Source organism: Eleutherodactylus coqui, chromosome 2 (genome assembly GCF_035609145.1).
Source record: "Eleutherodactylus coqui strain aEleCoq1 chromosome 2, aEleCoq1.hap1, whole genome shotgun sequence".
NCBI lineage: Eukaryota > Metazoa > Chordata > Amphibia > Anura > Eleutherodactylidae > Eleutherodactylus > Eleutherodactylus coqui.
This window is the reverse complement of record NC_089838.1, coordinates 107604684-107631737: the sequence shown is the minus strand read 5'-3', so window position 1 is coordinate 107631737 and position 27054 is coordinate 107604684. Positions and strand designations below refer to the sequence as shown.

The window sequence follows — 27054 nt, the reverse complement described above, 5'->3', positions numbered from 1 at the left end:
GACAATAAAATATTTTAATTAGTTGAATATCTTTGTTAATCCACTTATTCTGAATTAAAGAAGCGCTAAAAAAGCTTCACTTCTTTTCTAAGGAGATCCGTCATGACCCTCCTCCTCCTCCCTGTCCTATGCCTGCCTGCAAGATAGTGCACTAAAGCAGGAGCCTCCCCCCTTTGTCCTGTCTCCATGCCTCTTGGCTAAAGGCCCATTTAGACGCGATTATCGCTCAAAATTTGCTCAAAAGCCATCTTTTGAGCGACACCGTTGCGTCTAAACACGTGACCATCGTGCACTTTTTGTGCACTATTCGTTAATCTATGATTTCTAGCAAGCTAGAAAATCACAGATGACTCTCATCAGCGCTGCACGTTGATTTTCTCACCGTGTGGTGCTGATAGTATTGTTTCAGCTGGTATCCCACTGGCGGTTCTCAGTGGGACACCAGCTGAAAGCTCCAAGAACAAAGCAGCTGTTTTGTATATGCAAACAGCTGCATTGTTCTTGGAGCTATCAGGGTTTCCAGCTCCGCCTGCATTAACTCTTAAGTAGCTAATTAGCAACTTGAAGTTCTGCAAAGATGATCGCTCAAAACTGTCACTCAAACTGAGCAACGTTTGAGCGATTATCTTTCAGTGTAAATGGGCCCTAACTCTTGCCTTTCAGCTCTTTCCCCAAGCAAAATACGGAACAGATCAACAGTAGATTAACCCCTGTGATGTTTGCAGGACATCTACAAGACTGTTTTAGAAACATTTGGAAGATCCTGCAGACTTATAAAAACTGGGGGCAAGTTTATCCCCACTTTACATTTAATCTGCACTCCATTCTTGGAGCTTTTTCTACTTGAGACTATTGTATAATATAAAGATTATACCTCCCAAAAGGCAAATAAAGAGTAAAAGCTCTGTAGAAATAGAGAAACCAGAGAATGCTTGAAGCTAAGAGAAATAAGAAATCTGTGATCATTCACAGCTAACTATAACACAGACTGTAGAATAATTATATGTAACATTTATTTATCATGTTATTATGTTACTCTCCTGGCTAGAAGATTACAATTAGATAACCAGCACTGGGCATTGTTCACCCTGTGGTTGACAAATCATGCTGGCAAGTTTCTTAGAAAAATTTCTAATGTAATGTGATCTGATCTTGTGTAAGAAGTATTTTTTCTATCACTAGATATATACATCACCTGCTGGCCATCTGTACAAGAAATATAGTGCTATGCCGTTCTGTTTCTACAGTAGTAAAGAAGTAAAAACAAAAAAACAAATACCTAGCTAAATATGCAGTACATTTCTTAAATTAATCATAGGCTACGGAGGTATAACATAAAGCTCATGTGCTCTCCCGCTTACCATATGCCATATATAATTATGTGGTAGACTCAATTTTCCCCCGAGGTATTTGTTGGTTCTACACCTCTATAACTACACCAGGTAGGTGACTGACAGCACCGTTTGTTAGATCTGGGGGGATTAAAGCAAGAGTAAAAAATCTGGAATGATCCAACATTGGGTCTGTCATTTGCAGGAATAAGGAGATAAAAAGACTGTTTAATTGCCAGGTCCTTGGTTACAGTTCCATTTATCAACCTATTCCTGATCACAACACTTATATAAAAGATTTGCCATTATTGGACTCAGTTATTCGCTAAATAAATGGCAGTAGAATTAACCTTGATGATTTTGCATTAAGACAAAGGTTTAAAGGGAACCAGTCATCAAGTAAAAGCACTGTCAACTAAATTATGGTACTTATAGTTTAGGTGACTTGGAGTCCAGGGAGCATTTTTTTAATACTCACCCAGTCCTCCATTTTTGCAATGTCCCCTGGCAAAGTCAGCGGCAAATTGGCGTGACTCATTTCAAAAGGCCGTGCACACACATTCACATTAATCTCTATGGGAGTGCACACTCTGAAAAGAGTCAAGTTTGCTGTGCGCACATTGACTTTGTCAGGGGACACAGTAGGAATGGAGGACTGGGCGAGTATGTAATGAGGCTCCCTGGACTCCACATCACCTATACTTTAAGCGCTATAATTTAGTTAATGGTGCTTATAGTTGATGACAGGTTCCCTATAATCTTTGAAGTAAGATTACTTATTTGTGATAAACTGGTGCAGAGCACCAGAATAAGGAAGCACCGTCACCCAGGGGTTCCCTCAACAAGGTCTCAACCCCAATCACCTGGAGTATCCGCTCCGAAGCGCAGCTGTGTGTGTTAACCAGCTTAACTGATGAAAAGGTATTGCCCCGAAACACTTTTTCCCAAGCTGGCTATTCACCTAACCAAGAAAAGGAGAGGTTTCACAATTTATAATTTTATCTATCTTTGTAGTGTTGTACAAAACCACCAGTCCTTTTAGCTCTCTCCTTCCACTCACCCACGCCCACTTAGGTAGTGCATCATCTGGTAGGCAGCTCTTCCTTTATTCTTAGCACAATCTGAACCTCTACAGTCCTTGCTTCCTCTTTGGACCATTCACAACCATATGAGTTTTGATCCACCCATTTCTTAATTTGTACACCTTTTCTATCCCTGTCTAAGCAGTTTCAGTGGTAGGGTCCAAGTAATATCACACAGACTGAGATATTGACTAATTTCAGACAACATAACCCCAAGTGTATCTGAGCTGATCAGAATTGAGATCCCATGATCATCTGAGGAAAAAGAGGCCATAAGTTTCAGATAGAAAGAAATATCTAACCAAGGTAAAAATTGCTCACTTGTATATACATAATGATTTTTTTTTTTTAAATCCCCAGTGTGGTCCTTTAAATTTGTCTATATTGATTTATGCCAAAAAAGGTATAACTTACACTGGAGTTCTGATGCAACAACAGTAATACATGTGACCCAATATATTTATACATGCAGTTATTGTTCTTGTATATGATTACACATTCTTATGGACTCCTACATATAGCACAAGTATCTGGCAGAAAGAAACACTTCTGTCTTTGCCATCTAAACCATTAAAGGAAATGTACAGGATACAAAAAAGGCAATATATTTAACAAACATTAAAGAATGTCATGTATAGAAGCTTCAATTAAAACTGTCTGGAGGTGGATAGGCTTTTACATTTAAGACTGCAATATCTGACAAAACATCAATGTATTTAGGAGATTTAATAGTACAGTCGTCATGCCAGGGCCCAGTAGAGTAATGCCTTTGTGCTTTTCCTTTACCTCTTGGCAAAAGTGTCAAGCTACTCTCCGATGAGTAAAACATAAAAAGGATATGAGATTACATAGGACAACGCAACACATGTAATACAAAAGGGCTCGCTGCAGGAAATCCTGATCAATCATGCCAAGTATTGCACTTTATTTGCTAGTAATGTGCATTAAAAATCCCTAATCTGAGTACAATCAGAACTTCAATTACTGTCCTTTTATATGAGAGACGCCCATTAGTTTGCCTAGAAATAGAATAAGACACGATCGCTTAGTCTCTATATACTGTATAATATATCCAGGCCCATGCTCTCTGCTATTTGCATGACATTTAAATGTCCGCAGTTGCTCCCTATTGCAGTCTAGGGTGTCTTCACAATGGACAACTATTGTCTGAATAGTTGCTCGAAATCACAAAAGCGTATGAATGACTTGTTTGTGGGCTTTCACGCAGAGCAACTGTTGTTCACTTGTTGAATTTTGCGGTTGGCGAAGCGCACACATCACTTGTAAAGTTACTAGCTAGTCATTAAATGATAAATAGATCGTTTGTAGACTAGATAAAAAATCACCCGCGCTCCCAGGACCTGAACACCAGGGTCAGGCTGTATACACTACTTGCTTTAAAGTTGTATTGTCATCAATATTATCCGTATAAAATATTAGCCGTTTTCGCGGCTTTTCCATTAATTTCCATTGACTTTCATGGGTGCATTAGGAGAAAAATAAGGACACATATGCAACTGACAGTTCCTATGTTAAAAAACGCAACGCAACGCAAAAAAAAACGCCAGTGGACAGGAGTACATTCAATTCTAATTGCTCTTGAGAAAAAACGCAAAACGCAAAGAAAAAAAAATTGCCAGTGGGTGGGCGCCCTTAGGGTGCGTTCACACGAACGTATATCGGCTCGGTTTTCACGCCGAGCCGATATACGTTGTCCTCATGTGCAGGGGGGGGGGAGGCTGGAAGAGCCCAGGAGCAGAAACTCAGCTCCCGCCCCCTCTCTGCCTCCTCTCCACCCCTCTGCACTATTTGCAATGGGGAGAGGCGGAACGGGGGTGGGGCTAATTCCCGGAACTTAGCCCCGCCCCCGTTCCGCCTCCTCTCATTGCAAATAGTGCAGAGGGGTGGAGAGGAGGCAGAGAGGGGGCGGGAGCTCAGTTCCTGCTCCTGGGCTCATCCAGCCTCCCCCCTACCTGCACATGAGGACAACGTATATCGGCTCGGCGTGAAAACCGAGCCGATATACGTTCGTGTGAATGCACCCTGAATAGCAGACTAATGGCCCATTTGCAGGGGACAATTATCACTCCAAATTCATTTAAACAAACTAATTTGGATGATAATCATGCAGTGTAAATGCACAAAAAACACTCACTTTTCATTCACAGGTTTTTAAAGCTGACTTTCAGTCAGCTTAAAAACCATTGCGGGCTTGTTGTTCTGTGTAAATGCTTAGCATTGAGTGAGAAACTAGCGATCCAACAGTGAAGTCTGTCAGTGTAAACACTCTGCAGGGGCGCTGACGACCTTAGTGGTGACGTCAGTGCTCCTGCAGTCGTTTAGCCGACTGGCGGCCCCGTGTAAAAGCGACATAAAACATTAAGAGCTAATCCTCAGTCAGAGGTGTAAATTGAAGCTTCTGGGTCCCAATGCAAAATCTGTAATGGGGCCCCCAACTATAATGCTTTATTCATACTAATAGGCTTACTATATGGAGAAGAGAGGCTCTATGGGCTCCCTAAGGCTTCTGGGCCCAGGAGCAACCGCATCCCCTGCATACCATATAGCTACGCCCCTGTCATCAGTAAAGAATAGTGGCATAAAATAAACATCAGGTGAACTAATAATAGTAGTAAAGATTTACCTCACATTACTATCAAGTTCTTCCATCACAGTCAGTAGGCATGGAGGGCTGGGAAACTAATGCCCTTGTGATCAAGCTTGCCCTGCAAAGACACATGTACAGAGTTACAAATTAGTTGACTATTACATGCATACAATGGAGCAGTAGATCCTATACACAATAGATCCTATACACAATAGATCCTATACACTAGCAAGCTTGCAAGAAGAAAACTACAAACGTCATGATTATTATACATTAGTCCCTACCATACTGTAAATCAATGAATGCTTCCTAATTTCAGTAGATTTAAAGTAATAATGAATGAATTTAACTCTGTTTGCATTCATTTTGCTAAAAGTTCCATTCGGCATGAATCTGAATCAACTTTAAGCAAAGTTATCCCTGAAACCGAATTCTACTAGTTCAGTTCTACTAAAGTTTGGTGAACTAAAAGTGTGCTCATTACTGTTTGTTAGCAATATGTATTAAGGCCCATTTAGACACAATGATTATCGCTCAAAAGATGTCTTTTGAGCGATAATTGTTGTCATTTACAGCACAAGATGATTGCTCAAACATTGAGTGATCACCTTGCGTTATAAGCGGAGGATGCAGAAGACAAACGGGGTGCCCCCGCTTGTCTTCTGCATTCTGCTGTTCCCCGCTCAGACCACCCGGCTGTTATACAGCCGAGCGCTCCTTGCAAAGGATGCAGAAGACAAACGGGGTGCCCCTGCTTGTCTTCTGCATCAAGCTGTTCTCTGCTCGGAGTGCCCGGCTGTTATACAGCCGAGTGCTCCGAGCAAGGTATGGAGAACAGAGCTGGACCGCTCTGTTCTTCATACCCAGACTGTCATCGGGGAGCGGAATACAGCTGAAACAATAGTATCAGCTGTATCCCGCAGTGAATTCCTGATAACTGATCTTTCAGCATGCTGAAAGACAACGATGAGCGACAGCTTAACGAAAACTGCACGGTCAGTGCAGTTAGACACAGCGATTATCACTCGAACTACAGCTTTTGAGCGAATATCGTTGTGTCTAAATGGGCCTTTACAAATCTTCAGCCTTAGGCCTTATTCGCAAAAGCATTTTTACATGACCAATGTAGCTGCAATAAAAAATCATGACTATCTGAAGCATTGGATTCCAATGCAGTCATTCAGATGACAGATTTTTAGCTACGTTAAAACTGCGTGCCAGGAATTATAGGACATTGGCGACCGAATTTGATGACCGATTATATACGCGGCCGAAAAAGATAGGTCTTGCCCTATCTGTCGGCCAATATATGCTGGCGGCTCCCATAAACTCCTATAGCAGCTCCAAAAAAAGGAAGAGGTAGAGAGTTTAGCAACATCCAGCTCTGCAAAAACATTACAGATGCCTCTATTTAGGCAATAGAAGACTTTCTGAGGATTTATGCCGACCGAGGGTTTTCCACACTGCGGAGTATATACGCCGCACATGCTTGTGTGAATGGACAAGAAAACACAAATTTTGGCTGCGACTTGATAGCGGCTTTTACCCATTCACGCATTTTTCAGCCATGATGCGGCCAGTGCGAAAGAGTGACATTTGTGTGAGAGAGGCCTTAGTCTTCAAAAGTTCATCATTAATATGTGAACACAGTATAGCGTATGATCAGGATCAACTGAGTTGCCATCTTGGGCCTATGCCCATGTTATATAGCAGTCCAAGCATGTAAAAAACTCACCCACCTAATTTTACATAGAGGTCTGTTATAGGCTACAAATTCTAAACGACCTCATACTGTTGGTCTGAGGGATCATGGTACTTAGGATCATTTACTTTCAGTTAATCAGATCAGTGGACATCAACTGCTCTAACTCATAACTTCAAACAACCTCTAAATACATTCACTGGTGGGGCTCCCAGAATCCAAGCTCCAGGATTTCCACAAATGCAACTCTTATAACCCTTCTAGTTGACACGTTTTAAAAATGGGTTCTAAAAAAAACACTTTTTAAGAACCTCTCCATTTTGGGGCAAATATGCAACATCTAGAGGCTGAAGCCAGTTGCAACAAGGACCAAGAAACCTACTGACAAGACCATTTCAACAAATACCTGGTAGCTGAGTTCAGCCGATGCCTACAGTCACATACTGGCAAAATTGGCAGTATGATTTCTTGTGTAGACTATCTCTTTGCAGCAATTGCATATTTTCTGTTCCTACTGATGGTTTGCCATTATTGATGCCTATGCTGCGCTTCAACATCAATAACTTGAAAGGCCACAGCCCTCTAAATGTCCTAAACGAAAAGAACAATCCTATTGAAAATGAACTTTCCTTATATTTGGACTTGATTCATTTCTCTCTTGCTAAAATTGCCATTACTCTCTTGCAAGTGGATACTACATCAGCTGCTGGAGATTTAGCAGGTAGCAGCTTGCCTTCTTTCATCATGTTAACTTTCTAGCAGTCAGTGACTGCTTTGGATTTAGAATTGAGATTCTTTCTCCTGATGACAGATTAATTTAGATGTGAAGATTTGATTACAGTGTAATCCTAGTGATCCCAGGAGCAAAACTATAAATTGACGTATATCGATTACAGAGGAGTCACGTCAAAGGTTTCCCATCACACCCTCATTTATCTGTAATGCATGCTCCCAAAGCGTTTAAATGATGCAATTGCCTGTCAGCACAATTAAAAGATTGAGGTTTATTGCACATAAATAATAAAAGTGTCTAATTAAGTGCTCTAGGACTATTCATAGCTTGAAATGAAAATTACTTGTAATACAGTCATCTTTCTATTCCTTATTTAAAGCACAGTTAATGGTTTTCACAATGACTTTCAACTGAATAATTAACTTTAATTGTGCCTTTTGAAGTGGACCATAGTTTCTAAATCATTTGCAGAAATATATATAATTACATATGATTTAAACACTTCCGAAGGCTCTTTTTTTTCAAGAACGTTATGGTGATCTGCTTTCAATTGGTTCTCTTGAATAATAGGAGGTTTTGGTGTTGTGGTCGTATTAGGGATATTAAAATACTGCAATTTTATACAACTCTGAAAGTGTCTCAAATCAAAATGATCTACAATGTTCTTGCACTGGTTGTGCAGGAGTTTTTAACTTCTAGAAAGTGTGGGGAGGCTGATAACTCATCTTTGGACCTGAGTTCACCCTTTCCAGTCCACTGTCTGACATCTTCCTACATTCTGATTGAAGCTTGTACAGCTCCAATGTCAGAAGTCGTCCGACAGGGTGTTCTTACCGTCTAATGCCAGCCACTCCACTGTCGGAGTCTTTCTGGCGCACACACACTGGCTTTAGCCAGCAGATGGCACTGTTGTATAACAGCAAAAGGAGAAAGCCTTTTAGGAGACCCTGAATCCAAAATTGGATCGGAAAGGATTAAAAAGCAGACAGGCAGATAGATATAGATATGAATATATAGAATATTTATCACCTATAGATATGAATATATATATATATATATATATATATATATATATATAGTTTACGACCACACATTAGCTTTAAATCTGACAAAATAATACAAACAATAGAAGAACAGGATATTGGAAATTAATCAGTTTCTACCAACACTAATTCTAATAAGACAAATATAACATTAATGAACTAACGAGATGAACATATTCTAACTATTTACTATAGACCTATTAAATGCCGGCAGAAATGACATGTTACATGACAGCTCATAGTTATCCCCTCCAACTTCCAAGCCCTGTAAGATCAATGCGAATTCACATTATACCGTATATGCAATGATGCTGGCAGCAGACAATCTGTTTTACTTTAGTAGGGGACAGACAGAATTTAATTACTGTGGGCAATTCCATTGAAGACAACAATGATCAGCTTAGTAGTCTACACAAATCCACTCATTTGTAACTGTGGCTTGGTACATGTAAAGGCTGATGTCCATTTAATAGCTACGCTGTTTGTTTCAAGACTATTTCATGCTTTTTTTTTTGTTAAAAAGTTAAAATAATGCACTTTGATTTCTGAAATACATGAAAAAAAATGTAAAATAAGTCTGTTATGGTGTAAGTTGCTCTGGAAAGATAGTCTTGCAATGTTAATGAAGGTAAGGCATGGCTCAGTGCATGATGCATTTGGCTAGAATCACATTTCACAGTATGGTTTTTTAGCCCCGAAGCAGATATAAACTGAAAAACTGCTGACAAACTGAAGCTGACAGCAGTTTGCATACGTTTTCTAATCCATCACCCTCTGCCATATTGAGAAAAAACTCTGATCAGGACAGATCCTGTAAAGATAAAAATATCAAAATAACAAGAATTGTGATGGAACTTTTTTTTATACTGGGGATGGGCGGCCTGTGCAAAGTATTGCAATCATAATTATAATCAACTTCCAATCAACAGCTAATGTGTTAATAATAGTCTGTCTAATTAACTTATTATCTTTATGATTTTTCAATTTGTTTGTAAAAATAAAATTAAGAAAAAAGAAAAATTCCAGTTTTCAGCTCTGCTAAGCTTAGCAGGCAACACACCTAAGAGACGGGAAAGACACAGTTAAAAGTACAAAGACACACAGTAGATAGCATTGCTTACCCATAAGATACAAAGGTTTCATCTTTGAATTAAAATTTTAATTATAGACATTTTCCAGCTTTTAACTATTAAAGACTGATCCTTGGAGTAGGTCATCAATAGCAGACCTGCTGGGGGTTCCACTGTTTGCCAGGGCCACTGTGTTAGAGCCCAGAGTTGTTGTGTACCAGAAAGACACAGTTCTGTACAATCTGAAGCAGCCGAAAAACGTATTACAAGCACAGCTTGCATACACTTTAATGAGAACTGTAGGTGCAGTATTTTCCAGGCCATTGCACAATATACATCAGTTGCCTGTTTTTGGAAAACAGTACCTCCAGGCTCTGAAACACTGTATACGGAGTACAATTGTTTGGTGAGGGTCTTGTCCATCATCCCCTGCCGATGATGCTAATGATGAATTATCCTGAAGGTAGAAGTAAAGAAAGTCCTACCAGCAGCACCAAAATCATCCCACTTTGGGTCGGGCTGAAGTATGCAGTAGCCAGGAGGAGTTCAAACCAGAAAGACTACAAGATATAAACTGTAGAACATCAAGATAGCTGGCAGAAAGCCAAGCTTGAAGAAGGCCACCCTGGCCGAAACGTTGGTTCTGTGGTGAAGAGGCAATAAATAATTTTATATTTCATGCGCATATGCTGCCAGCCAGGGGCGTAACTATAGAGGAGACAGGGGATGCGGTTGTACCCGGGCCCAGGAGCCTTAGGGGGCCCACAAGGCCTCTCTACTCCATATAGGGAGCCCAGTACTATGAATAAAGCATTATAGTTGGGGGCCCTGTTACAGGTTTTGCATCAGGGCCTGGGAACTTCAAGTTATGCCTCTGCTGACAGCTATCTTGATGTTCTACGGTTTATCCTGAAGATAGGTCATCAATAGTTTAAAATGGGATTACCCCATTCTTGTATTTATCTTATAATATAATTCAGTTCTTCTTTGTCCTACCACAATTTCATGTACCGCTATAATGCTTCAAATACATTGGACAGGTCCCCTAGCATTGTTCATCCCGATAATTGTGACTGATGCCAAGAAATATACTCAGTGCAGGGTTCCTAGGTCATAGATTTTAACTGCAGGAAGAAATGCAGAACATTTCTTTTTTACTCAGGTCCCATCATGTTTGTAGTGCAATGTCGAATAGAAAAGCCCTCCAACTTTATTTGCTAGCATGGTTATTATAGACCTTAAAGGACAAACACATGCAGAACAAGAATCCTTCCAGTATCTAATTGCAGGCATACATCCGGATTCAGCAGTTTTCATTGCATTGAAAAGTAATGTCTACTGTACTTTAAGAATAACTATACTACAGCATACTGCATGGCTTGCATTTTTGATTTGACTGTAATTGTATAAGTCCAGCTAAACATTAGTTGTTGAACATGCTGTGTATTGAGCTTTACAGAGCACATGCTAAAACTGTGTCTCCAGCTTTCTGAAAGATACTGTATTTCAGAGATTAACCTTTCCAACCCACTGTCTGACCTCCTGAAGACATTATGATTTAAGGCTGCACAGCTCCGATGTTGGAAGACATCTGTCGGGGTTCTCTTACTGTATATTGCCAGCCTTTCTGCTGTCGGAGCCTATCCAATGTGTCACCTCATGCAGTACTGGCTTTAGCCAGTAGATAGCACCGTTGTATAACGGCAGAAAAAGAGTAAGCCGCCTAGGAAAACCAGGATACAAATTGGATTGCAAAGGGTTAAAGGGGTGTTCCCAATTTTAAACTTATTTCTTATCCAAAGACAAAACTTGACACAGTTTTCATATGTGCTTTGTACAGCTGAATTCACAGTATTTTTCACATCTAATGTACAGCTAGACTTATGCAATTGTTCTTTAAAAAAAAAAAAGTGCTGTATAGACAACAAAATATGCTCTTTGCTATTAGAAAACATGTTACTCGAAGTCAAGTACAGTAATCGGAGGAGCTGAATTGTGTTTTAACAGGTTGTTTCATCTGGACATCTTTCTCTGATGTCCTCTAAGGGTATGGATGTCATATGAACAATATCGGAGAGTTTCATTTATTGAAATGGGTGCCATGTAATATATTACTTTTCCCATTCAGTGGTAGCATGAAGCTTTCCCTGCTGGAAACCTGTAGTTAAAAGAACTAGAGTTGCATCGATCAGAGTGGCTACATTATGAAAAAGGCTTGTCTAGATGAAAAAAAACTCTCTTAAGGCTCTACAGCTTTTAATGTGTGTCTCTACACCATGGAGGACACTTCAATGGGGCACACAGTTCATTAGCTTCAAAGGTTTTTTTATTTCTTTTGTTTGTGAAGTACTATCACATATATTCCTTTGGTTATGACAGGGAAATAATATTTTAAGAACCAGCCGGTTGGTATAGAAACATTATCAATTTTATAGGTGCAAGAACTAAGAGACGCAAAGAACAGGGCTTTACATCCTATAGTTTTAAACTAAAAATATCTAAGAATGACATAAGATATCATCTTTTACTGAAATGTTAAAGTACTAGAAACTCAATCTTTTTAAGGAGCCATTTAACTAATCAGGCAATCATTACTATATTCATTTCCCTTCTTATAAGGGCTCCTTCACACAGGCGCTGTGATTCTCAGTCAGCCGCAGCATGGCCGAAAACTGCATGAACAAGAGGCAACCGTGACCAAGTCACGGCTGCATCTCCCGTTTATGTGCCCGTTCAGATGGCCTAGGTGTGGCGAGTATACACTGCACCCGGAATACCGTCGGGCAGGGGGAGAGAGTTTAGCTCTGCTAAACTGCCTCCCCCTCTCCGCCCTCTCGACAGCTGTCGGCAAGGGGACAGGACGGGGCGGGAGTTAGTGTGCTAATCTCCTGCCCCATCCCCTTGCTGGCAGCTGGCAAGGGGCGGAGAGGGGGAGGGAGTTTAGCAGATCCTCTATGGGAGTCTTTGGGACCAACTACCGTATTCCAGCTGGAAGATAGGTCCAGAACCATCTTTTCTAGCTGGCGTTGGAATCCATTACATCAGATGGTCGCATATATCGGCCAGGCCGTGAAAACGCAGTTGATATACGCTCATGTGAATAAGCCCTAAGGCCAACTTTGCTTAGTACACCAATAACCATTTATAATATAAAGCGTGAACTAAAAAAAAACAGTATTTATTTTAGACATAGAAATACAGAATAATGACATCTAGAAAGAAAAGGTAAAATAAGGATTCTATACTCTGTCATGTTTTTAAAGGGGTTTTCCGACACTTACAAAAATGGGAGAAAGATAGGTAATGACATAAAAAATAACAAAAAAGATTCACCCTGTCATGGTGTCTCCTGTCCGGCTCTACCATCCTAGTCCCTTCCGCTCTGGTCTATCTAAGATATATGGCCACCTGAAGGCGCGGGTGAGCGGTGAGTTGCGGGAGTGAACAGGGGGTGCGGGGGGGGGGGGGGAGAGTGAGAGAGAGAGAGATCTCCCCTCCGATCCTCCCCGCTCTCCCCCGCCGCTCCCCGCCCCCCGCCGGCAGCCGAATCTTTAGAGACGAGCGGGCAGGTACTTGAATAAGGCACTACTCGCTCGAGTAGTTAGCCTTAGCGAGTATACTCGCTCAAATCTAGTGCTGTGTAATTCACATGCGTATACTACGCAGCAAAAATAACACTTGTGTGGCAGTGGCCTAAGACTGCCAACCCCCCCCCCCCCAGATTTCTGCAGTGATTTGTCACGCTATCCGTATTCTTGATTAAATCAGAAAATTTGTCTAAAAAATTGTATACGTGAGTTTTAAAATATAATCATTACTAAATTAACGAAATTAAGTAAATAAGATAAATACATTTGGTTTCGCGAAGATGCAGAACTACCAGTGGTTTGCACTGCATTCTAAACACTTCTGCTCTCTTGTGTTTGAACATTTGACATCCTAAAATTTAAATGACAGTTTTTTTATATATGGAAAATACTCCAAGCTCTTCCCTTCCAGCTCAGAGGACAGATCTAGATAGGGATACAATATATGCCCATCAAAGAGAGACCCAAATTCGACTTGCATTCACTAATGATTGCTCGTTGGCAGGAAGGGCTGTACTTTATGGAATTTAATGAGTTCTGAAAAGACATTTTCTTAAAATCATTTTACAAAAAATGATGACCTTTTGTTTCTTTTCACTGATTTCTAATGTAGAACTGACAAGTGGAAAATGATGTTGCACTATATCAGCAGGTACCATTCTCCTTTCTCCAAGGAACAACTTGCTCACAGTCGGTGCTTGCCATTAGTTATGTCGTTGTAACTGTAATCGTCAAACGCACAACAAAGATATGTGACACAAATAATATCTATGTAGTTCATGTACTAAAGAGCATGTCAGCACATAATCATATCAGCTGTGTTTACTAACTGTGCAGCAGCAGCCAAAGCTATGCTAGAATGATAGGCGTAATAAGCATTTATTACAGTCAACATAAAAGCACATGTGCTTACAGTATAATATGGTTTGGAACATATATTTTATGATAAATGGGCTTTATAGCTCCATTGGTATTGTTTCCAGATCATAGCTGTATGTTTAACCCCTTAATGACGGGGCACTTTTTCTTTTTCCATTTTCGTTTTTTCCTCCCCCCTTTAAAAAAATCGTAACTCCTTTATTTATCCATCGACGTCGCTGTATGAGGGCTTGTTTTTTGCGGGACGAGTTGTATTTTTCAATGGTGCTATTTAAAGTACCATATAACGTACTGAAAAACTTTAAAAAATTCTAAGTGGAATAAAATGAAAAAAAAAAATGACATGAAAACTTTATTCTATGGGTCGGTACGATTACTACGATACCAAACTTGTATAGGTTTTTTTTTACTATACTCCTTTTTTTTTCAAAGACATTTAATTTTTTTCAATTATTTTCTACCGTCATTTTGTGCGCACAATAACTTTTTTATTTTTCTGTTGACATAGTTCAGCAAGGGCTCATTTTTTGAGGGATGCTCTGTAGTTTCTTATAGTACCAATCTGGAGTACATATGACTTTTTGATCGCTTTTTATTGCGTTTTTTCTGGGAGACAGGGTAACTAAAAAAGTGCATTTCTGGCGTTCTTTATTTTTTTTTTTCGGACGACGTTCACTGTGCGGGAAAAATAATGCACTACTTTGATAGTTCGGACTTTTACGGACGTGGCGATACCAAATACATATTTTTATTTTATTATTTATATTTTTTAATAATAGAGATGGCAAAAGGGGGGTGATTTAAACTTTTGCAACTTTTTTTTTTCCAATTAAAAAAAACTTTATTGATTCTTTTTTTTACATTGTTTTGAAGTCCCCCAGGGGGACTTTAATATGCGATGCTTTGATCGCTCCTGCAGTAAGACGTAATGCTATAGCATTACGTCATACTGCTTTTTGACAGGCAGCCTATGAAGCCACCCCACGGGTATGGCTTCATAGGCAGTCTGTTAAGGCAGCCCTGGGGCCTTTCATTAGGCCCCCGGCTGCCATGACACCTGCACGGCTCCTCCGATCTCACCGCGCGGGGGGGGGGGGGGGGCGTGCGGGACCCCCGAACATCTTTCGGGGGATTTAAATGCAGCTGTCAGAATTGACAGCAGCATTTAAATGGTTAATAGCCACGATTGGCCGCTCGCAGCTATTGCCCGCGGGTGTCAGCTGTTATAAACAGCTGACGCCCGCACTGTATCAAGAGAGGTTGCCACGCAACCTCTCTTCATACATACCCCGACGCTCCATGACGTACCGGTACGTCATTGGTTGTTAAGGGGTTAAAACCATTACAAATGTTAACCCTTTCCAATCCACTGTCTGACGTCTAAAGACATTATGATTTAAGGCTGTACAGGTCCGATGTTGGAAGACATCCGTCGGGGTTCTCTTACTGTGTATTGCCAGCCTCTCTGCTGTTGGAGGCTATCCAATGTATCACCTCATGCAGTACTGGCTTTAGCCAGCATATAGCGTGGTTTTATAATGGCAGAAAAAGAGTAAGCCCGCTAGGAAAACCAAGATACAAATTGGATTGGAAAGGGTTAAGAATCCCTATTAGGGCCTCACGCATTAGTGGTGCGTGAAAAAAACTGCGTCTAAATAGAATCAATAGTTTTCTATTGAAACGAGCACACAAAGGGATTTTAGACGCGCAAAACGCTCGCACCTGCAAAAGATAGGAAGAACAAGAAAGAGAAACTTGTCTTCAAGTAAACACATCATAGGGTCTAGTGGTATATCAACTTTAAAAGTTGAATTTATAAAAAAGTTTGTCCAAGTCAAATGAAACTAGTCTGTCTGTGGACACAGATATTTATAAGCTTTGTATGTAGTTCTACCATACTTATTCAGAAGTCTGAGAGAAAAGTAAAATCTTGGTAATATTCTAAATTATACAACTATATTAAGATTTGCTAAAGAAGTTGTCCGAGATAAAAAAAAAATGTTTTTCCAAGGGGGTCCTACAGAGTGTAAACATAGTAAAGAGCTCATACTCACCCCTCTCTGATCATCCCCAGGGCTTTGAGTCTTCACTGTGTTGTTTGTTTACACGCTGCAGTCAGCCTCGGATGGTCTGCAAACCTGCTGCTGCAGCCAATGACAGACCCCAGCGACAATCGCTGAGCCCTGACATTGGCTGCAGCAGCTTGTTTGGAGATGGGTCAGGCTGACCGCAGCCTGCAAAGATGACGCCAGCAGGAAGACTGCCGTCGAAGGATAAGCAGGAAGAGGTGAGTATGAGCTCTTTATTATGTTTATAAACTGCAGGACCTCCTTTGGAATAAAAAAATTATCTCAGACAACCCCTTTAATAATCACATAGTAACCAAATGTTAAAATTAATGTATAGTCTTGGATTTTAGTAAATTTGTCCATGTACCTATTATTTCAAAATGATGTAATGGAGAATCAATTATTTACTGTGCACTGAGGAATTTCTTAACACAAAGCCAAACTTTCTAGGCTATTAGATAAAGAAAATTTGGGGAAACCTGTACCCAAATTATTGTATTAACCCTTTCCAATCCACTGTCTGACGTCTGAAGACATTATGATTTAAGGCTGTACAGCTCCGATGTTGGAAGTCATCCGTCGGGGTTCTCTTACTGTACATTGCCAGCCTCTCTGCTGTCGGAGCCTATCCAACGTGTCACATTATGCAGTACTGGCTTTAGCCAGCAGATAGCGCCGTTGTATAACAACAGAAAAAGAGTAAGTCCCCCCTAGGAAAACCAGGATACAAATTGGATTGGAAAGGGTTAATAAAATGTTTCTCCCAATTTTAAATTTTTTTTTTCTTGGGCTGTTATAAATAAAAAATTAATTTTAGGTATGGAGCAAAGACCTTCAATGCGATCATGTTGTAGAAGTCTCAACGTGAGACATATGATGGCTGGTCTTTCCAAATCCAGTCGTACAGATATTTTTAAAGAATATATAGTTATATAAAAATCAGATGCTGCTCATGGATGTACTTTGCTTTGCATGTCATTTCTCTGTAAACTAAAATTACTTTCTGTGTGTAGAAATCCCAGATTTGTCTTTAATATACTGAATATAGCAAAAATAACAGCTACCTAGCTTGCAAGGAATTTAATCTCTTATCAGATCCTAGATGATGAAGCAGGTTTTTGTGACCATTAAGAAATATTACCTGGTGCTTAGCCCCTTCCAAACATTATCTCCATTTCTGAAAGACCCATGTGATTGTTCCCAGCAAGAGAAACCAAGTAATCTTGTAGATAAGATACTACAAGATCAAAACTACTCAGGGTTCGCCCTCAGGCATAATGAAATAGATCCAAAGAGGCATGTGTGTGTATGTATATATATATATATATATATATATATATATATACACACATATATACACACACACACATGCCTCTTTGGATCTATTTCATTATGCCTGAGGCCTTAGTCAGACGGGCGTTTTTAGCCGCGATTTGCACATGCGCCCGGCGATTTTATAAAACCATTGCTTTGCAATGGTATCGGACACATGAGCGCTTTTTATGCGCTCGTCCGATAAATTATAGAACAAAAAATCGCAGATCGCACCTATCTGCGATCTGCGATTCCTGTTCTCTTCTGTATATGCGCTCAATGGGGCCGGCGGCAGCAGCGCCGACCCCATTGAGAACATATAGAAGACAAATCATTCTTCTCTGCCACAGCTGTAACAGCTGTGGCAGAGAAGAACGATGTTTGCCCATTGAATTCAATGGAGCGGCAATACAGCCGCTCCATTGAAAGCAATGGGCTGCCGGTGTGCGCGGGGTGAATTGTCGGGAAGGGGTTAAATATATAAGCCCTTCCCTGCAATTCATCCTAAAATGTGTTAAAATAAAAAAAAATTGTATACTCACCTTTCCGCTGTAGCCGGAGTCCAACCGCGGCCGCTGTCAGTTCTCCTGAACTGCTTCTCGGCACTATTCAGCCGGCGGGGCTTTAAAATCCCCTCCTGCTGAATGATCTGCCTCTGATTGGTCACAGCCCTGACCAGTCAGAGGCCGGTTTCACTCACACACCCATTCATGAATTCATGAATGGGTGAGTGACTGCTGCCTCTCAGCGCTGAGCCAATCAGGGGCAGGTCTGACTCACATCCATTCATGAATTCATGAATGGGTGTGAGTGAGGCATGCCTCTGATTGGCTCAGCGCTGAGCCAATCAGGGGGCAGGTCTGACTCACACCCCCTTCACACCCACTGCAGGACAGCCGCGCGGAGCTCCGGCTGCCGGGAGAAGGTGAGTATACAATTTTTTTTTATTTTAACACATTTTAGGATGAATTGCAGGGAAGGGCTTATATATTTAAGCCCTTACCGACAATTCATCCCGGGCTCGCCCGCAGCGCATTGCTTTAAATGGAGGCGGCTCTATTGCCGTCTCCATTGAATGCAATGCGCTGGACAGCTCCGTCCCGTTTCTAATGAGACGCGGCTAGGAGCAGATTTTCGGGCGATTTGCGGGCGACTTGCGCGCACCGGTCACGCGATTTGCGGATGCGCATCCGTCATGCGATCCGCAAATCGCGCAAAAAAACGCCCGTCTGACTAAGGCCTGAGGGCGAACCCCGAGTAGTTTTGATCTTGTAGTATCTTATCTACAAGATTACTTGGTTTCTCTTGTATTTATATATATATATATATATATACACACACACACACACACACACACACACACACATATTACAAAGCACAGACATGCTGTGATTAATTTGCACTTAGAACATTTATTTTTACCAGAACAGGATGAGTAGGAGAAATAAATAAATGCTTAAATAGTCCACTCATGAAGATGTGAGAGTTTTATGGTCTCTGAATTAGTGTTAGGGGATCACCCGGTCAGAGTGTTATCTGTGCTATAGATTTCTCATACTTCCCAGTCTCACAGGAATTCTCTAGAAGAATTTAGGCCCCTGTTGAAAGTGTCAAAAGTTGTTGTAAGATTGTACTCCAAAAATTAGTCTATGGCTTTGTGATTTGAAATTGCCTTTTAATATGGTGACTTTCATGCGTTCTATGTTGTATCCGTGACTGGAGAAATGTTTGGCCACAGGTAAATTTGTCTTTTTCTCTTTAATTGTGTGGCGATGAGACCTCATCCTCACTTTCAGTTTTTGTCCTGTTTCTCCAACATAAAGACCCCCAACAGGACATTTACTGCACATGATCAGGCATACAACATCGGACATGGAACATGTGAATGTCCCTGGGATCTTATAGTCCTGCTGTGTGTTGGGGATGTGCATCCTGTCCTTGGTCAGCACATGTGAGCAGGTCTTACAACTGCTTACATTACAGGGATAATTTCTTTTTTGTGTGTCGGAGGGCAATGCACTCCTGATTATAAAGTTCCTCAAATTTGGAGGTTGCCTGTAACACAGAAGGGGAGGGTCTGGGAATATGGTTTTCAGATGGTCATCTGTGTAGGGTATGGTGGAGTTTCTTTGCGTTTTTTCTTAGTACCTCTAGCTGTGAATTGTAGGTCACTACTAGAGGAACTAAAGTACTAGGGTTGAAAGACCCATTCAATGGCTAGTAACCTACAGTTACCAATACCATAGCTTCTTTTCAAAATTTTGGGAAGAAATATGCAAACCCCAAAATTTACTTGCCTGTGCTAGGAAAACATATTTCTTTAATTTTGTAAACAGTTATTTCATAATTTCAGTAAGAAAGAATGAACATGGGATATACAACTGCTAAGATTTGGAGAAAAGGTCAGAATGTTGTCTATATATACTACTAGAAACCTGCCAACAAGGTCTCTGAAAACATAATTTACAAAATTCTGAAAAATCACTGGACACCCTGAAGCAATAAAGGTCAGGAATCAAGGATAACAGGTGCTGATTCTGTACCTTAATCTCTTTAAGTTTACAAAAAATCAATGCAGGGCTTAACACCTCCATCTTTCTTTTCCACAAAACAGAATCTCATCATTACTGGTAAAACTGAGTGTAATAAAGCCATTTTTTTAACATTGCAAACTCTCAGCAATGTAATCTTTTAATGACTGTCATTCAGGAGGTGAAAGATTATAAATTCACCCCTTTGGTAGAAGGAATTTAGGACTGATGTCTATAGAACAATCAATCTCTGTGTGGTATAACCTTACTACCATCTTTTTTTCAGAGAAAACATCAGAAAACTCTTTAAAGCATTAAGGTAGATTGCGTGGAGTGATTGAGACAAAGCTAGGAACTAGAGATGAGCGAGTATACTCGCTAAAGGCAATTGCTCGAGCGAGCATTGCCTTTAACGAGTACCTGCCCGCTCGAGACTGAAGTTTCGGGTGCCGGTGGCGGGCAGGGAGCTGCGGGGGAGAGCGGGGAGGAACGGAGGGGAGATCTCTCTCTCCATCTCTCCCTCCTGCTGACTGCCGCTACTCACCGCTCCCTCGCGCCAGCACCCGAACCTTCTGTCTTGAGCGGGCAGGTACTCGCTAAAGGCAATGCTCGCTCGAACAATTGCCTTTAGCGAGTATACTCGCTCATCTCTACTAGGAACACATACTTCGGGGCAAATATTTATTATTAAAAATGTGAGAGAACTGTTTTGCATGCTTTGTGCCATTCTTACTACGTGTTTTTAGACACTTTCAGACACATTTTCTAACTCATCCTAAAAAGGTGCAAGGCATAAATGGTGCTATAAATTGCAAAATATTGCAACAAAATTTTGGCAAAATTTTTGGCATAAACTAAGCAAACTAATAAATGGTATAAATTTATACTAGATAGTCTAAAAATTTGACAGATTTACCATCAAACATGAGTCGTGTGATGACTGATGCATTTTAAGATTGTCTGTCTTAGTTTTGTGCGATCAAACTTTTAGACATCATTAGTAAATATACCCTATGCTGTGAACAAGATAATCTGTACAACCCACCACTGGATTGTGATTTCCATGGTGCCCACCAATACTGAAATCTTAGGGGTAATAAACTCTACAACCGTTGGAAAAAGAGAGTTCTTAAGAAGTATCAGTGGTTTCAACTATTGCCTTGTAGTGATGGGGTCCTGAGTTCAAATATAACCAAGGACAACAACTGCATAAAGTGCATATGTTTCCCCATTATTTGTGGGTTTCCTCCAAAAATCTACTGATAGGTGAATTTAGATTGTGAGCCTCAATGGGAACAGGGACAAGCATAAGTAATGACTATACACTGCTGCAGAATACATATGCGCTATATAAATAAGTAAAATAAAACAAATAACATGAATTGGAATAAGCAATTCAATCAATGATGTCAGCAAAACGTTTAAAAAGCCCTAATAGACACTTTAAAAAGTACTATTAACTAACTTAACTTAAATTGGCTTCCCTGAATTCACGGTTATCTGTTGAGAAAGAATTAGACCAAGTCTTTCACAGTCGGGGCTCTTTTACATTAGTGTTGTGATGTTGTTTTTTGTAAGTTTGTAAAGTTCATGAACAAGCTCAGAAATTCTTTGCATTTGATCGAGAAGTAACTTGACTCAATCTATGTTTAAATCTGTAACATTCTGCCCATCTAAATCTTGGTCCAGGTAAACACAGTTGACTTGCTGCAGGCTAAACTGGGTCGTGGAGTATAAGGGATTGCCTGGTCCTCACCCCTGGCTGAAGATGGATCTCCAGGTTGCTACCCCCAGGATAGTCGTCAGCTGGTGGCAGATGGAGCAGAGGTGTATTTAGTGATTAAACTGTAAAGTCACCAGCAGATGGACTGAATAGAAAACCTTGAGAGATGATGAGAATGTAGCCTGAAGCAAGTCATATTTTGATACAAAAAGTACTACAGATAACACAATTTCCCAGGAGTCTGGGCAGGAGCTTATTTCAGGGTTAGCTGGGAGTTGGGACCAGATACACAACAGATAGCAGGCATAATATCCAGAGGGAAGTTGGTCGGTGTGATCACATACCAACTTGGGGGTCAGAATACGTAATTTCAAAAGAACATAGGATATGAAGTACAATAAGGGTTAATCCAAAAGAGAGTTCAAGTGTCGGTCGGGTCCTTAATCTAAAATTACAATCCAAAAGGAAAAACATTACTAGGTTAGGGAAATTGTCTTTTGGATGCTTTAGGGCTTAGTCAAACAGGTGCATCGGCACCCGTGTTACTGCAGGTAGCAGACGGCCCCACTTCAGGACATATGTCTCTCTGCAGCGCCGGAAGAAAGAACATGTGACCGGCTTCATTGCCGGTCATGTGTTCTTTCTTCAGCGCTGCAGGGAGTCACCCGTCTTGAAGTACGGCCGTCTTCTTCCTGCAGTAAGGGCTCAGTCATACAGGCGCATCGGGTACGGGTGCCGATGCGCCAGTGTGACTAAGCCCTTAGGGATTGTGAAAAACAAGGAAAGCTGCTTTAGATATGGTGGACATGCCTGAGGTTCATGAATTTTATTGTTCACTTCCCAACTTTTCACATCTGATGACTTGTTTCCCTCTTGAGAAAAGTCCAGATGATTCTAGAGGCTGTGTACCCGTCTCATTGTGCCTCATCTTGCAATAAATGCGGTTTGCCTAAAACAACTTGTTCTCTTGATCAGTGATTTCCAACAAGCCTCTTGGTTTTTGAAGCAGAATCAATATATATCAACTGAGAAATAATGGAAATATACATATTATTTAGCATTCACCTACATCTTTTTGGATATTTATTTAGATATTTACCATTAGGGCTCAGTCACACGGGCGCATCGGCCCCCGTACACTGGCGCCAATGCGCCCGTGTGACTTACAGTTAGAAGACGGCCGTACCTGAAGACGGTCATCTCTCTCCAGCGCTGAGGAAAGAACACATGACCGGCAATGAAGCTGGTCACATGTTCTTCCTCCCGGCGCTGCAGAGAGACTTCCGTCTTCAGGTACGGCCGTCTGCTGGCTGCAGTAACACGGGCACCGATGCGCCCGTGTGACTGAGCCCTTAGATGTAGCTGCATACAGTTACGTTTAGAAATAAATATGTAATTTAAATCATCTGTTGAATGGCCTAATTCTAAAGAAAAAGTAATGCCAGTGTAGAAATAGCCCTGGTTGAAATATCCTGAAAAAAATCTATTGGCTGAGCATGAACCCTACACACAGCCCCAGTGCTAATTACTGCATCTGCTATTCATGCATATATTAATTACTGGGAAGTAAGAATTTAGCTTCCTGAATATTGAGCGAGAGATGAATTTTCTCTGACTTAGTCAGTTTATGGCAATTTTCATCTCTTCTGTAAATTTAGTTCAGAGAGCTGGATTACATCAACTCGAGCAAAGAAGCTTTTAGACATTTCTGACAAATTAATTATGAAACAGAAAAAAATCCTGCACACACCTGTTACAGTTGTCAGGACTGAAGAGGCATATTTATGTCTATGCACATAAATATGAACCAAGGGAATGATCTTTTGCAAGCTATTAACACCCTATAATATCTCTGTATTATATTTTAAGGATTGAAATTGTATTTTGCATGGCCCAACAGTTTTAAAGGGAATCTAATATATACAAATAAGTATGCATAACCCCGCGCCAAAAGTATATGTCAAGTAGCTGCAGCCGTAAGCAGGCCACTACCCCAGCCTACCAGGATATATGAAATACACAAGCAGTAATGTACAAACACTGTGCTAAACGTGAAAAATATACCAAAAAAGAAGAAGAATACGCCAATGTAAAAAGCACTCACCAAGCAATGGCGGGTGGAGGACAGGAGCAGAAGACAATGACCAGCAGTTAAAGGGGTTGTCCCGCGAAAGCAAGTGGGGTTAAGCACTTCTGTATGGCCATATTAATGCACTTTGTAATATACATCATGCATTAAATATTGGCCATACAGAAGTTATACACTTACCCCCTCCGGTGTTGACGTCCCCGTCTCCATGGCTCCGACCGAAGCTTGCTTCTCCCTCGATTAGACGCGTTTGCGCAGTCTGCCCTCTTCTGTCCAGCTCCGGCGTGCTCGCGCCACAGACCTGTGCGGCGCGAGCACGCCCGAGCGGCCCCTTCAGCGCAAGTGTGTCTAATCCAGGCAGAAGAAGGCTTCGGTCGGAGCCATGGAGACAGGGACGCCAACACCGGAGGGGGTAAGTGTATAACTTCTGTATGGCCAATATTTAATGCATGATGTATATTACAAAGTGCATTAATATGGCCATACAGAAGTGCTTAACACTGCTTGCTTTCGCGGGACAATCCCTTTAAGAAAAAAAGCACAGAGCACACATGAGACGTAGTCGCACCAGTTGGTAGCGGCTGCATGCACAGATACTGCAGGCTGGGGGTGACGTCACCTAGTCTCACTAAGGAAGCTGAAAAAGACCCAAAAAAGTCCATTGCGTATCAAGACCTAAACACTGATCTTTTTCAGAAAGAAGAAAAACATGGCTGCTTTCATTTAAACACAGTGCCACCCTTGTCTGTGAGTTGTCTGGTATTGCAGCTCAGCTTTCATTTACTTTAATGGAGATCAGCTGCAGTACAATACATCACCTATGGACAGGAGTTTCACTGTCTTCTGGAGAAAGCAGCCATTTTTTTCTAATCCTGGACAATCTCTTTAAGCACCTGTTGGGTGCAGTAATAGCTAACTCTACATATCAAGCCTTATTGCCACAGGATAGGTCTCTCACTACCCAAGCCAGAAACGTACTGCACACTGATGAGGGTAATCACCCCGAAAACATCTGTCTGTGCATGGTGATATTTTGCTCCTGGAGAAGATTCTGGCTTTGGCTCATAATTCCTAGTCATTGTTAAAAGCCTTGTAAAAAGGTCTGACACTGTTTTGTAGGAATGCAGCCTTTCAATGGGTGGTGCTGTAGAGGCATCGGCAGGCAGCAGTCACCTGACTTCCATTGTCAACAGAGACCGGTAGAATTGCTGGGCTGCAGTGCTGGATCATTGGGGCTGAAGACAAGAAAGAACCTTTTTGTCTTATTTAACCCATTTGGCTCAAATTTTAAAAAGTTACAGCACATTGTAACTGGACAACCCCTTTAAATGTATTCTATAGAATGAAAGGTAGGATAATTTGATTGAACAACTTTTCACTTTTTTACAGTCATATTTAAGATTGGCGTTATGTGCAAGTGCAGAAATGTCAGTAACCTTTTTCTTGAAGATACTGTACCTTGGCTGTCTGAAAACTACAAATATCAAGCAAAGGAACTCAAATACAATAAAAGGCAAACTGACATTCAATAGAGAGTCCCATGAGCTTTGCTCAGGGTCCACATTAGATTAAATATAGAAATGTGCTCAGTCTCCAACTCTTGGTTGTGATTCCATTACTGCGCTTTGTGTTTTTTTAATGCGGCACAAATCTTTTGCTCTTTGCTATTTGCGTGTATTTTAGCAGACAGAAAATATGTCATATTTATACCAACTACAGTAAGACCACTGGTTGATTCTATAGGAGTCTTCGCTAGAAAAGGGTAGTGACCGACTTATTGGAATACAAATATGCAGTTTTTCCACTAGTGTGAGAAAGCAGCCATTGGAGGATACTGGAAGTGCACGGTTTACTGATTACAAGTATTACTTCCAGGGTATTGCATTTTATCATTAACAGCTATTGGACTAGAACAAAAGTAAGCAGTACTGAACATCGATGTTAATTCCCACATGAGAAGAAATGTGGAGATAATGGCACAGATTACTCTGAAACAAGAGCTTAACAATAATCAGTATTTAGAACACCGCAGCAAATACTTTTGAAGGGGTTGCCCGGATTGATATATTTTATTGAATCTTATTGATTAAAAATACAAGGGCTTTAAAATGTAATGTGTGTAACAAAAAAGAAAAACACAAGCAAAAAATACCAACTTTCCTTCTGAGGCATCCATCAAGTTTTTGGTTTCGTTATGTAAACTCAACTGCATATACAGATTATGCCCTGTGTGCATCATACTATATCACTTCCTGAAGAGTGCAATAATCTGACATTTTTCTGTCACTTGATTTCCATACATTTCTGCTACCATAAAGCACACACTGCCTATACACACACGTACAGGAAAGAAGTGTGTCTCCAATATGGCCCTCTGTAGAGAACATGTTTATTTGGCCGTATAAAAGTACCCCAACGGCGCCTGCACACGGACGGGACAGATTCTGCAGTGGAATCCGACTTTGTGCCCAGCCGGTTAGCCCCGCGTATCTGTCCACTGTCTTCTTATCTGCATTGTGGATGTGCCAGCTGGCGCGCTGGCACACATGCGCAGTACAGATAATGTTGCATTGTTACTAAGCCATGATGTGGTTCCCACAACCTTTCCGCAATGATGATTGCAAAAGGGCCATGGGTCGGATGGCTTCTGTTGACTTCAATGGAAACTGTCCACACAGACTCTGCCTAGTAATAGAGCATGCTGCAATTTCTTTTCCTCTCAAGTGGAAAATCTCAATTGATTTCCGCTCATGGGCAGGAGAAATCACTTTTCCACAGCATGCTATGGACAGTATTTGCTGCGGAATCCGGAGGTAGACACCCGCTCCGGATTCCGCAATGCAAATCCGCCCGTCTGTAGGCATTCTAAGGCAATAATTTTGAAGGGAGGAAGTGCAGGATCAGGCTTTTGTAGGAAGTCCAGAGCTGAATCATTGAATCAAAACAAAGGAAAGCAAGGATTCTAAAATGCAAGAGATTAGGTTAATGGGTTAGTAAGGATCAAAACGAAAAGCTCACTTTGTAGAGCTAATGCCAATATGTTATGTTCTGCGGATAGATTTTATTATGCTATTTTCTGTACATGCCTGCCCCATAGCCATCTTATCAGAGTTGCGTTTAACAGCATTGAGAGATATGCTTTACACCAGGGGTCCCCAACTCCAGTCCTCATGGTCCCCAACAGGTCATGTTTTCAGGATATCCTATAGTAAGAACACCTGTGGCAATGTCTGAGGCACTGACAATAATTACATCACCTGTGCAACACTGAGGAAATCCTGAAAACATGACCT

General features: G+C 41.0%; 1 protein-coding gene across 1 annotated transcript in view; it reads right to left on the bottom strand.

Moving 5' to 3' along the window:
- The window catches only part of HTR4 (5-hydroxytryptamine receptor 4), a 373357-nt gene that overhangs the window by 244066 nt on the left and 102237 nt on the right, over positions 1-27054 (bottom strand). The window contains exon 2 of the mRNA XM_066589831.1: positions 5058-5139. Within this exon, the coding sequence (XP_066445928.1) occupies positions 5058-5083 (26 nt within the window). The 5' untranslated portion in view covers positions 5084-5139. The remainder of the gene's footprint in view (positions 1-5057; positions 5140-27054) is intronic.